We start from the raw sequence: 13,741 nt of genomic DNA, 5'->3' as shown, positions 1-13,741 counted from the left end.
AATGGAAGTATAACAAAGTTTGAGTAAGATCATTAATGTAGGTGTAACAAAGTTTGAATAGGATGCTGCAAAGTGAATCAAAGAAAGAAAACAAGCTTTCCTTTGTCAATATTCTTAGTGCCAAGTTCATGAGGTTTCTCATATTAAACAATATTTCGTCATCAGGATAAGGCAAGTGAAAATTAAAATAGCTCTTTAATTTGTACTGTTATCAACAATCGATATAACAGTGCTGTGCAGTATGAAAGACACTAATTCAACCACTAAAAGAGCATTCGTTTTAGCAGTGAGACGGTTCATTTGGCACAGCAATGAGGTGTGGGTAAAATGTAAGATTTTAGGTCCTGGAGCTGCAGATGGAGGTCATTTGAGGTCATTTTAGGACTGGGTGCTGTAGAATCAAGTGCAGTCTGGGGTACATTATAGGGTCAGAGGGCCAGATGTACGACCAAGAATATAGCGCCTCGTAAATTGTAAGTTTTTTGCGACTCACAATTTGCGAGGCGCTATTTCCTATGTACAACAGTGTATTTCACACTGTTAGCGATTCCCAATGGGGTCGTAAATAGAGAGGCTCATGAATATTAATGAGCCTCTCGCAAATTGCAACCCCTTTGGGAATGGCAGGCCCTCCTAGGTATGGTGGCCTGCTGGGCTCCTCAGACCACCATGTCTGGGACTGCGTTTAAATAAAGCAGTATTTTTTTTTAATGCAGCCTGTTTCCCTTAAAGGAAAGCAGGATGCATTTCAAAAGAAAAGGATGAAACGCTTTTGTTTCATTTTTTAAGGGCAGGTAGTGGTCCCTGGGACCACTGCCTACCCTTAAAAAATCTTTTGCCCTGCATTTGCCAAGGGGATGGGGTCCACTTGGGACCCCTTCCCTTTCGCGACCCCATTACTAAACTCTTGAAGAGGGTGGTAATTTGCAAGTGTTTTGCGACCGCAATTGCATGGTCACATGGGGTTGCGCTCGCTATTAAGAAGGGAACGCCCCTTCCTAATAGCGGCTCGCAATTCCAAAATAGCGAGTCACAAATAAATTGCGACTCGCTATTTTGGACTGGTACATACCCATATTGGTTTTTGCATGCGCAGACGGGTTCGCAAACCTGTTTGCGCATGCAAAAATCTTAGTACATCTGGCCCGAGTGTTACAGTTTCAGGTGCAGTCTTGTGTAAATTATAAGAGTTGTGTGTTGTACCTTCAGGTGCAGTCTGGGGTACATTGTAGAGGCCGAGTGTATTTTAAGGGATGCTCGCTGGAGCGTCAGGTGTAGTTGTGAGAATATTATCAAGGTTGTGTGTTGTAGCTTCAGGTGCAGTCTTGTGTACTGTATAACTAAGGGTTGGGTGCCTTAGTGTCAGGTGCCGTCTTGCGTTCATTACAAGCATTGTATATTGTAGCTTTAGCCTTGTTGAGCAGCACGTAGTGGAGGTGGCCTCACACGGGTCTATAACTGTGGTCCTCCCGCCAGCGGGCGGCAGAGGGACACCGCGGCGGAGCACAGGTGCCCACAGACAGAGACAAAAGCTTGGCTCAGAGGATGGCTTTCAATCGATCACAGCAAGGTAGCTGTTCTCCTATTTACGAATTACTGACCCAGAATCAGGTTGTCTATGAATGATTTGGCACTGGGTGATCCATGAACGTGCGGTGCACTAAGGCCCATGGAGGCAACCCCCTTTTGTCCGTGCCCCAAGCGAGTGACTCTATGCACCCGCATGGATGCCGGCTTTCCAGGTCAACCAAGGCTCCATACCAAAAGTGCCAGAATCTTTAAGCCGCATTAGCATCAGAACCGTGGGTTTGATACGCTGTCAACACCGATCCCTCTGGAGCTGTGATGGCATTAGGCAAGATTCAGCTGGAGACTCCAGTAGCCTGTTCAGCTCTAGTAGAAAGCACTGGAAGGCCTGTGGTTTTTGACATCCAGCCTGGTTTGCTGACAACCGGTGAGGCAGGGTGGTAGAAGTGACAATTTAATATCAACTGAACAGTTTTTCATGATTTATTAGTATTTTCACTCCATTCATTTATGGCCATTTAACCGCATCTGCTTTTATTAAAAGTTTTTGTCTTTTTACTAATTTGGAATGGATCGTACTTTTTTATGTTAGTAGTATTGTTGTTTGGGTAGCTACTGTATGCACGCACACACAAACACACACAAGTACACTAACGACAAACACAGCTGCTGTCACATAATCATTTGTTCTCTCCAGTACTGAGTGCACTGTCACAAGATACACATGCAGATTGTAGTAGTTTTTAAAAATGGTAGCACAATTGAAGCACAGCAAGAGTAAAATAAACTTTTCACATCACTGACCCTTTTTGTGCTGGAACTATCTCAAATGAAGGTACCAAGCACTGTGGACCCTGGTGTCCCCAAAGCATGCATTACTGTGGCATTGTGCAGTCTTGTGTTATTGTGCTGTTGTTGTACCTCAATTGCAGTCTGCCTTCTTAAACATTCACAAACATACTTAGCAAACAAAAATCCTGCCACAAACCTACTTTCATGGCGATTAAAGGTGTCTGCACCAAACACTGTGCTTTTCACCACTAACAATATTTGATAGCGGAGACTAAAATGATTTTGTGATCTGGCACCATGAGGCCTCTATCTCTTGCAAGCAAGCGATTTCATAATGGATTATATGTTGATAGATAGATCTTCTGCCTGACCGGTTGGTTATTCTTTTTTGGTAGAAAGACTCCCTCATGAGGGGGGTATCTAGACTGGCTGGCCCCACTGGATTAGGCATCTGACCCCTATAATCTCTTCATTGTCAATGGAGACAGACAATCTGATTTAGAGTTTGGCTGACAGTGTACTCCCCCTGTTTCTCAAACCCTCAGTCCACCCACCCTGTTGTAAGTATGGTAGAGCATCAGATTTCTGTCAGCAGTGCTCCTGTTGGCTCTGTTGTCAGAAAGCTCATGCTTGATTGGCTGGTGGAGTAAAGGCATCACACCGCCTGGCCTATTTGGGGCAGGTGGTCCGATGCCCTTTTTTTGTGTTTGTCACCACCATGGAAAGCCTGGCGGAGATGAACGGATACATTCAAATAGTGACACTCACAGAAAAAACTTCCCTGGTGTGGAGGTCATTAGTGATTTGTTTTTCAAAAACAAACTCTGATTTTGGGAGTTTGTTTTTTTGTTTTTGAAAACAAAAAAATTGGTAGACTGCTGTCAAAATCGACAATGGCCATCCCCCATACTTTTGGTACCTATGGAGTCACTTCCACGATCTGCCTTTACAACGCAGTCACTACCCTGACTGCGGTGTTACCATGCTTTCCTCTATCACACAAGCCAGCACAACGACTTGCCTTAGGGAAAGCGTTGTTGGACTGAGGTTGGATTTTAAGTCCAACACCTTCTCTACTGTTGCATAGACTGGAGTTAGAATAGTAAATTATACTATTAGAAAGTCCAGCGTCCCCCTAAGGCAAGTTGTTGTAACAACTTGCATGGTAAAGGAACGTGTGGTAACGTCTCAGATGGAGTAGAGACTACGTTGCAAAGGCATGCATGGTAAATGCACGCGAGGTTCCGTCATACAACAAGGTCACAGCGGTTCCTCTGAAAATAGAAAGAACACCGCTGTGTCAGCAGTGATCTCTTATTTGATGGCCCTCTGTCTGTCAGGATGGCCGACATAATGTTCTTCACCACCCTGAGTGACATAGATGAAACCGCCAAAGCCTAAATCAGGCCACGAGTCTTACATTACCTAGAGGTTCTATCAAAGTGTTGCTAATGTAAAAACCAAAAATGTGACTTGATCTGTTTTTAGGAAGATGTTCCCTGAGGAAGTGGCTGTCTTCTGTTGTGCCTGCGTTGTAGAGGGACTGGAGTATCTGCACACTAACGGAGTCATTTATCGGGATCTGAAGCCTGAGAATCTCATGCTCGATAAGCATGGATACGTGAAAATGGTAAATTTGTGGAGAGATGTCATGGCACCTGTGCTGTATGGAGAGAAGTCTGTGTGGAAAGTGTGAGTGCCCACTGATAGGCTCCATGTGTGATTCCGTGCCCTGGAGATGGACTGTACATGACAATAATAGGTAAATTCCTGACATGGCTAACTGCCATGGAAAAGATCTCTTATTCCCCATAGTAGTGTCACAAAAACCAAGTTTGTCTTTTTTCTGATAGAAAACCTTTGGACTCAAGGATTCCAGGTCTGTGCCTATTTGAGGAGTTAGTTCCTGAACTGCAGAAGTCCAGTTAGAGACAATACGATTGTACGTGCATTGTGTTTTCTCAGGACGCATGTGCATTGTGTTTCTCACGATGCTGGTGCATTGTGTATCTTTCATCGGCAAGCGTGGACACACACACATGACACCCAACTCAGTATCTTTCAGCCTCAACGGTACAAAGGAGTCTCCCCTGTTAGCTAACACAGGATCCCTAGTCCTGGTCATTGGATTAGGAACTGCACAATTTCCACAACCAAGGCTCATGGTGCTTCAGTTGTTTAGATAGAGCCTTTGTGTGCCCATTCAGTCCCTGACTGGTGAAATAAGGCCCGCAGGCTGCTATAGCATGTGACGCAGACTCCACCGCAGGATTTCCTCCAACTGCTTTCAGTGGTATATATAGCGCCTTTCTTGCATTGAAGCAGAGTGCTATCTTTTTCAAGGCTTTAAACTTGAATTGGTTTTGACCAGTGCTGTTTTGCTTAGAACATCAGTGCCTTTTCACTGTCGAGCAGAAAACGAACTCTGAAAGCTCAGAATGTAAGACTCCATTGAAGTGTAGGATCATGGAGTCGAGCTGTCTGTGCTGATTCTCCTGGAGGAAATATTTTGAGTCTGAAGTCCTTCAGTCTGTCCCACAAGTGGTTGAAGTCTTTGAGACTGTCTGATGGCTGTAACTGGTTAATGAAAAGTTCAATATGTTTCTAGCCAAAAAAAGTACTTTTTTCTTTCTTGCAGTTTTATATAGCGTGCACTTGACCCGAAATCAGGTATCAGAGCGCTTTACATGAGCACCAGTTGAGTTACAAGAGCACACGTTAAATTGTGTTAGGCACGGGGAGATTACATGATTTGCCCGGAATCACAGCATGTTGAGCGTCATTTCCGAGACTGGAACCCAGTTCCCCAGATTTGAAGTCCACCACCCTAACCGTTAGGCTACATCCTTTCCCCTTTTTTTCTGGTGATATATGATGGGAAGTCTGGTAGCCATGGAAAGGAAACCTGTGTTCACCATAAGAGCTTGGAAGGCTTTTTGCATGCCACCCAAGGATGTCCAAGGGGGAAAACAAATATGTTTAAAACTATTTGAAATGTCATTCTCCAAATATACAACCAAAGCAATGACTGAGATATGTAGGACCCGATTCACAAAGGTAAACTGAGACAAAAGTCTAACTTTATGACTTTCGGTATTCACAAAGGGCATTTATGAGTAGTAAAAGTCTCAGTTAAACTATGCATTGAATGCGTGTGTGTTTACATCATCTTCCTATGCCATGTGGTGAGATGCGTATTCAGATCCTTGTGTTATGCACTTGCAGGTGGACTTCGGTTTTGCAAAGGAGTTACGGAAAGGGGAAAAGACGTACACGTTCTGTGGGACCCCAGAGTACCTGGCACCTGAAATACTGCGTAACCAGGGGCATGACTTTGCAGTGGATTTCTGGATGTTGGGAGTTTTGGTCTTTGAAATGTTGGTGGGACGGTGAGTACCACCTTCATTGTCGTTGGGTCATGCATGTGGAGGCCATAGTGACACATTATTTGTTCCATAGTCACAGGGACCAATAAAAGAGTAATTTGTAATGTCTAGGGAGGTGGGATCACTATAAAATGTACATATCATCCTAGCCTTGCATACACATTACATTTCTAATTCACATCTTATCCTAGCCTTGCAGATACATCTCATTTCTAATTCACATCTTATCCTAGCCTTGCAGATACATCTCATTTCTAATTCACATCTTATCCTAGCCTTGCAGATACATCTCATTTCTAATTCACATCTTATCCTAGCCTTGCAGATACATCTCATTTCTAATTCACATCTTATCCTAGCCTTGCAGATACATCTCATTTCTAATTCACATCTTATCCTAGCCTTGCAGATACATCTCATTTCTAATTCACATCTTATTCTAGCCTTGCAGATACATCTCATTTCTTTTTTTTTTTTTTTTTTTTTTTTAAAACCTTTATTGCACAAAATCGTAAACAATTACGGGCCCACAACCAACCGGCTGGCCTAGACAGAGATCTGTGCACAATAGCAAGCAATACGGTAACTCAGCAGCGATACAAATACAAGTACGGGCAATCAAATTACACAGAAGCTGTTACACCGCCGAGAAGCAGGAGAAAGCAAGGTTTTGATTTTATAATGTTCATAAAACAAAGTAAATAAAGAGACATTAGAAAGGATCAAAAGTCGCAATATACATCAACAGCAGAGGCGGGCGATGTGAAGCAAGGAAGTCCACAAACAGTAAGACAGGAGCAAAATGGCCGCACAGTGATAACTGAAAAGGATTGAAAATCGCATAATAAGCCGTGCGTCGATCACCCCCCATCCCACCCCGACCCAAACCAGTGACCCCAGAGAAAGAAGAGGAGAAAGAGTTAACGAATAAAAAGGAAAAGAAGGCCCATAGGAACGAAAAACAAAACAAAACCCCCCCCCCTACCCCCCACCCTGCACACACGTAGAGGCTACGGCCTACCCCCCCCCATAACGGCGTGCCTGTCGCCCAATAAAGAATACCCGAAATACAGATAAAGGAGAAAGAAAGAAAAAGAACACACACATGTAAAACCGGAGGAGGGCCAGAGTTACGTGCCCCAAAAGGAAACCCAGGATAGTTGCGGCCGCCCGACCCAGCGATCCCCCATTAAAACAGTTCCAGCGACCAGTTCCTTTGTTTACCCATCACAGTTCCAGCAAGCCGAAAACAGAAAACAACAGTGAAAGGCATTGTCAACCTTGTCCCTGACGATCCAAAGTGGCAGCGAAAGGCAAAAATGAAACCGCCCACCAAAGTAAGGTAAGCAACTGCAAGTACCACAGCAGAACAGGGCGCCGTCCGTTAAGGCCAGTCCAACACAACACCATGTGGGCCATCGGTGCACGGAGAAGAGCGGTGCGCAAATACAAGTCCCCACAGATGAACAGCAGAAGCAGAAGCATCGCGCCCAAAACACCACAAGAAGAATCTCCAGCAAGTCCAGAATAAAGTACAGAACATGGCGCCCAAAGGCGACTCCCCCGCGGCTGCACCAGTCCAGGATCGTCACACCACTCCAGGATTATAGACGACAGCGCCACAGCCGAAGCCAGTTCCTGTACCCCCAGCGCCACCATACACAGCAGGATAGACAGCTCACCGTGCACGGGCTCAGGGTGTGGCGAAGCGCTCAGCACACGATCTCCATATCGGGCAGAGGATATCGCAAATAAGACAGAGTCCAAGCGGCCCCCCAGGTCCCAGGCGTGGCCAGCACAATCAGCACTCAAGGCAGCCAGGGCGCTCAGGATGTCAGCGATCTGAAGGGGAACCTCCGGCGTGGAGGATAATGCAGCTCCACTTGAGCAAAGATCGACGACCAGGGGCAGTCCCCGAGCCAATACGCCGGCATCCCCGTCTCGCAATTTATCCTCCCAGGAGCGCCCCGGAAAGCACAGCCGAGTCACGGGGACAGGGGCAGCGAGTCCCATAGCAATATGGCACATGGATGCAGTCTTCAGCAATAGTAAACACCCTCTGGAGTCGAGTAGATCAACAGAAACAAGCGCTTCGCATTCGGCACAAAATGGCCCCTCTCCCCGCTCCACGGAGGGAAGGCACAGGAGATACAAATGTAGCACCAGCCGCTACAAGTCTAACTAAGTGCCGGGGTAACAAGAAACGAAAGCGCGCCGCCGCAGAAACTCCAAGCGGCCGCCGATTTCCGTTGGTCGACTTCGCCCTGTAGGCTGTGGCCGCTGTTGAGGTGGTCGGAGCCCGTCCGCTCCGCGAACAAAGACGCCATTAATGGCGGAAAAGAAACAGGGACGCTCAATCCGTCCCGTCGTAGGGATCACGTCGGGAAGCACACCGCCGGAGTCAGCAGCACTCCCCGAGTCCGATTCCGTCCAAGAAAGACCGGATAAATGACAGGATGCGGGACGGTACGGCGGGGAGGAGAGCGGGGCAGCGGAGCCGAGGGTTCAGGCGGCCATCATGTTTCCAGGCTAGGCTCCTCCCTCTCATTTCTAATTTACATCTTAGCCTAGCCTTGCGTACACATTTCATTCCTAATATACATCTGAGCCTAGCCTTCCATGTACATTTCATTTCTAATATACATCTTAGCCTAGCTGTGCATTTGCATTTTATTTCTAATATACATCTTATTCTAGCCTTGCATGTACATTTCATTTCTAATATACATCTTATTCTAGCCTTGCATGTACATTTCATTTCTAATATACATCTTATTCTAGGCTTGCATGTATATTTCATTTCTAATATACATCTTAGCTTAGCCTTGCATTTCATTTCTAATATACATCTTATTCTAGCCTTGCATGTACATTTCATTTCTAATATACATCTTAGCTTAGCCTTGCATTTCATTTCTAATATACATCTTATTCTAGCCTTGCATAGATATTTCATTTCTAATATACATCTGATTCTAGCCTTGCATGTACATTTAATTTCTGACATACATCTTAGCCTAGCATTGCATTTCATTTCTAATATACATCTTATTCTAGCCTTGCATGTACATTTCATTTCTAATATACATCTTATTCTAGCCTTGCATGTACATTTCATTTCTAATATACATCTTATTCTAGCCTTGCATGTACATTTCATTTCTAATATACATCTTATTCTAGCCTTGCATGTACATTTCATTTCTAATATACATCTTATTCTAGGCTTGCATGTATATTTCATTTCTAATATACATCTTAGCTTAGCCTTGCATTTCATTTCTAATATACATCTTAATTTAGCCTTGCATAGATATTTCATTTCTAATATACATCTGATTCTAGCCTTGCATGTACATTTAATTTCTGACATACATCTTAGCCTAGCATTGCATTTCATTTCTAATATATATCTTATTCTAGCCTTGCATATGCATTTCATTTCTAATATACATCTTTGCCTAGCCTTGTATATACATTTCATTTCTAGGTTATCTTGTTTCTCATTGGAGAAGGTTACATAGGAGTCATTCCATGGAGTAGAGTAGCGTGAATGGGAGGAGCCCTCATAGACCCTACTCTTGAGATGTGCTGCCATAGGGCAGAGAAGCAGACTTTAAATTCTGATTGGCGTGCACCCCCACAGGGTCTTCCACTTTATATGCACAGGAGCACATTCCTTTTCTTATGCTCCATTTTAATGGACGCTTTTTCAAAGTGCATGTGGTTCACACCCCATTTTATGCTACTTTTCAGTAATTTTCATGTCCCCTCTTGGATGTGGAGCTGTTTCTGCCACTGTCTTTTCCCTGAAGCTTACCTGCATAGCTGGACCTGACTGCCCCTAGCCAGATTTGCAGTCAGACCAGTTCCATGCCCTACTGGAACCTTATTATATGTGGGGCCTACCCTTCTTGCGCCATGGCGCACCTTTCAAGCAATGACTGGTGAGAGTCTATGGGTTAAGGCCATTCTGTACTCTGAACACTGTAAACTTATTTATGGGATTTTGGCGCAGCCACCTTGCTGCGCTGTCTTTGCCAAAGTGAAAGGGCAGGAATGCACCGTATTTAGCAACATGGTGCATTCCTGGCCTTTCTCCCTGCGCTAGCGCCATTTTGGCAGCCTAGTGCCAAAGTAGGCACCCTTGCACCACGGTGCAAGGGTGCCTGTGATGTTGTGAAGGGGCACCTTCTTGCACAAAAACAATCCTGAGAAGCGTTTTCCTCTTTCGATGGTGCTTCAGAATGCTGCACACATTGAAAGAGGAAACAACGAGGAGAAATAAAGAAATGTATCCTCGTTACGGATTTGTTGTTTCCCAGGTATACATCACTTTGTAAACCTGGGGCAGTGTCCAATTCCCTGGGTGTTGCCGTGAGAAAACCCCCCACAACGCCCATGGAACGCCTCCTGTGCACAGAGTAAGGCGACACAGTGATTTGCGCTGCATCGCCTTACTCATGATTCATAAGACAACTCAGGGTCACGCAGGGTGGCTTTGCGTGGCGTCATAAATCTTTATGAGAATTCTGCGTTACGCATTTACCACTTTGGTGCAAAAGTGACACAGGGCTCTCATAAATAGCCCCCAAGAGCATTGATGGGTGAATACATAAAAGGACCATGACCTAAGGCAGCACGCGCATTTCTGAGAGGCTTCACTGCTCCCCGTGCTGAACAATATGACTGACACCAAGTACAGACTGATGCCATGCACCGTTGCTCCAGCAGGCACCCACCACCATAGACGTGTGCAAGCACTGGTCATCTTTATCTTCCACCCCACAGGATGAGGATGCCAAATTCATGAACTTAGGTTTATTCCCTTGGATCATAAGGTTAAAAAATGTCTCTGCTGAGCAGAGTTCCAAGCAGCGGTAACTAAGACAACTCTACTACTCCTCACATCTTTGGGGTTTGTGTCCACAGCTGCAGTCGCTGTCTGGGTTCTTGACAGTGGAGAGGAGACATTTCTGATCATTCAGGGGAAAGTCACCCCATTCTTAAGCAGGCAGGTCTGCTGCTGCCACCCTCACTCACTCACTCACTTCTGCTTGTGATGATTTTCACTCTGGGTACCATGAGCATCCTCTACCCAGTGCACAAGCAATGTAACTCAATGTAGGCAAGTGCATATGGTAGTGTGAATCAAAGAATCAAGTAAGTGTGAATGTAGGTTTTTGGTATTTATATTTTTAAAGTAACTTTTAACGAGTACACTTTGTGCTGCATGAAAGCCAAACAAAAGTGAACCAGTTCTGCTGTCCTGCCTTTCCTACAGTGGCTCAATTAATATTCCAATTAGGTGTGAGGTGTTGACCTGCTAGAGGACATGATGCCAAGAAGCCTCTTGTCATGCAAACATTGACCACTTAGCAGAGATGGACCATGTGGGAGGAGCAGGAACAGATGTTAGCACTAAGGACACTAGTCCCTGCCTTTTCGCATCAAGATCTAGAAATTGGGGCTCGGGTGACAGCCTTTAACAATAGGGGTCTTTCAGGCACTCGCTCTGCTCATCGCAGGAAGCAGAAGAGGAAGCTGGTCCCAAATCAGGTAGGTTCCTCCTTTGCACAAGTGTGGGTGTGGGAATGGCATGAAGGCTCCTGGGAGTGAAGCCTGACTTCTGCCATTTTGAATCAGGGACTCTGGGAAAACTTACAAATGAAACAGGAGAAAGTGAGTTGAGGTTTGGTGGGAATTCAGCCAGAAATGAGACTAAGGAGACCTCTGTCACTGGCTAGCGTGTTAGCAAAAAAACAGCACCTCACCATCACCAACTCAGAAAAGTTTTGGATAAGGAAGTATGTTGGAAAAAAAGGAGATTTTTTCCTGAACCTGCTGGGTAAGAATCCTGGACTGTGAGCTCCACTTGCACCCTTGTTCATCTGGCTGGACTCATGTTCACTGCCTCAGGGACACAACAAAAGGCAGAAGAAAGTCTCCATCATACATAGGCAAGCAGCTTCTCACTTTGGAGTAGACCTCACTGGACCCTCTGGGACCCAGGTTGGAGACACACCTGGATCCTAAAGGCCTCCCCATTGCTCCTGGGAGCAGTAGGGAGAAAGAAGCGACTTTCCTACCATCGAGAAATATTGGGTCATTTAGCAAAGGTGTGGACCTCTGCTCCCCTGGCAAAGGACTTCCCACCAATTTTAGACATTGACACTAGGAAGGTGGAGATCTCTGTGCCTTCAGGGGATCACTGCTGCAGCGTTCCATTAAATGCACTGATCCATTGCGGAGTAGGCATCGTGATTCATGTGTCTGCTAGGCTGAGATTTTGTCTTCAGAAAACAAAAAAGAAAGCCTCTCATATATGGAGTTGACCTCCTTGCACGGTGGGGGGACCATTTTGTGTTTTCCCTGACCAGGACCACCATTTCTCAGAGGATGGCCTTAGGAGTGGAAAGCAAGTAACAGGTCGCCCTGCCCTAAATATAGAGGGGTGAGCACCCCTATGACCTCCTTCCCCAGAGGCAGAAGGGCCACCAGATCAAGAGATTACAATGGCGGAGTCAGCTGAGGCTCCACCAAGTATAAACCCACTGCTTCCCTGACTCCAGTAGAGGTGGAAACAGCAGCTTTGTCAGGGTGGGTGACCTCCATTTTATGAGATATCACCCACTCCTTCAAAGCCTAAACAAGGTTGGTTTTATGTCTTTTGGAGCACTAGGACATGGCACCAAAGCTCTCTGCAAAAGACGCCACCTAACCAGCCACTGATAACCAGTTTGTACCACACAGAGCTTCTCAACCTGGCACTTGAGGCCACAGGGGCGCCGCTGCAAAGAATTATCAAACCCTAGGGAGCTCTCATCTGCTCTCCTTAGTCTCTCTCTGGATACCTGGAGCACCAAAAAAGTGTTTAAGCTCAAACATAGCACTTGTGTCCAGGTGATGTAAAAAATACATCATAGTGGTGAAGACGCCTTTGGTGGTACAAATGTTGACATTGTCCCACTTGGATCTTTGGCACTAAAACCGAAGGCTTCAGCAGCAGTTTCATGATGGCATATCTGACTCAGATGGACCCTCATCAACTTCCTCGTCTGGTGTTAGGAGTAATAAATCTGCACTTTCCTTGACAATATTTTGGTAATCGATATTATGCCATACTGTATCTGCAAGTCGATATTTAGACAGGGATAGTGTGACCTACGAACGCTGAGGCCAGGACCGCTGCACTGCTTGTTCTAACATTTCATCTACTCTGATATTGTGATCACTACGACTAGTTGTCTATGAAAATCATAGCATGAAGCTACATCATCTGGGTTCGGACTACTTCTAAATGAACTGTAGAAATATTGCATAATATATCAGAAGTTAGGAAAGCACATCAAACCACTTTAAAAAAAATATTTCTTAAGTGTGATAGGAACAAAGATTTTCATAGGATCAAAACAAATCAAGAGCTTTACTTGTTGAGGCACAAATGACAACACATCCGCTGAAACCCGATTTCCACACATTATCATTTGGCACTATATAGTTTTAACAGTAAAACTGCATGTCTGTGTGAAGCTGGTGGCCATTCAAATGGAAAATGTGCTGTCTGTAAATGAAAGAGGGAAACACGCCATGTTTCAGTAATGTATTTGTGACAGGGTGCTCCAAAATGCACCACCGGTTACATACTATGGACCTCTTTTATGTTTTTAGGTCTCGCCTAGCGATGCAGCGCATGCGCTGCTCGCCTTGGCGAGATCTAATGTTGTTGGTTTGTCAGCGGAAGGGGACAGGACATGTGCACGCGTGCAGAGGACAGGAGTTGTGCACGCGTATGCACAGCTCCTGTCCGCGCCCGCGGCATTTGAGAAGACCACTTTTGACTCTCACAGCGTCAGCTTGTTAAAGCCCAGCATGTGATTTCTCCACCGTCAGGGTGCTCACTGCAGTTACTCATTGCTGGTGTAGAGCTGAAATCATGTGACCTGGTAACACGCAGGCACAAGGTTTTAAAAATAATTTTAATGTTGCTAACTTCCACCATCCCGGAACCACACGTTTCACTATTTGTGCCCGTG

The 13,741-nt window shown here is 45.3% G+C and overlaps 1 protein-coding gene across 1 annotated transcript in view; it reads left to right on the top strand.

The window, feature by feature from the left end:
* LOC144762010 (cGMP-dependent protein kinase 2-like) overlaps window positions 1–13,741 on the top strand; it is a 243,369-nt gene that overhangs the window by 192,766 nt on the left and 36,862 nt on the right. Inside the window, exons 16-17 of the mRNA XM_078647174.1 lie at window positions 3,808–3,949; window positions 5,545–5,708. Of these exons, the coding sequence (XP_078503300.1) occupies window positions 3,808–3,949; window positions 5,545–5,708 (306 nt within the window). The remainder of the gene's footprint in view (window positions 1–3,807; window positions 3,950–5,544; window positions 5,709–13,741) is intronic.

Source organism: Lissotriton helveticus, chromosome 6 (genome assembly GCF_964261635.1).
Source record: "Lissotriton helveticus chromosome 6, aLisHel1.1, whole genome shotgun sequence".
In the NCBI taxonomy this organism is placed as follows: Eukaryota; Metazoa; Chordata; class Amphibia; order Caudata; family Salamandridae; genus Lissotriton; species Lissotriton helveticus.
This window is presented reverse-complemented; position numbering and strand designations above follow the sequence as displayed.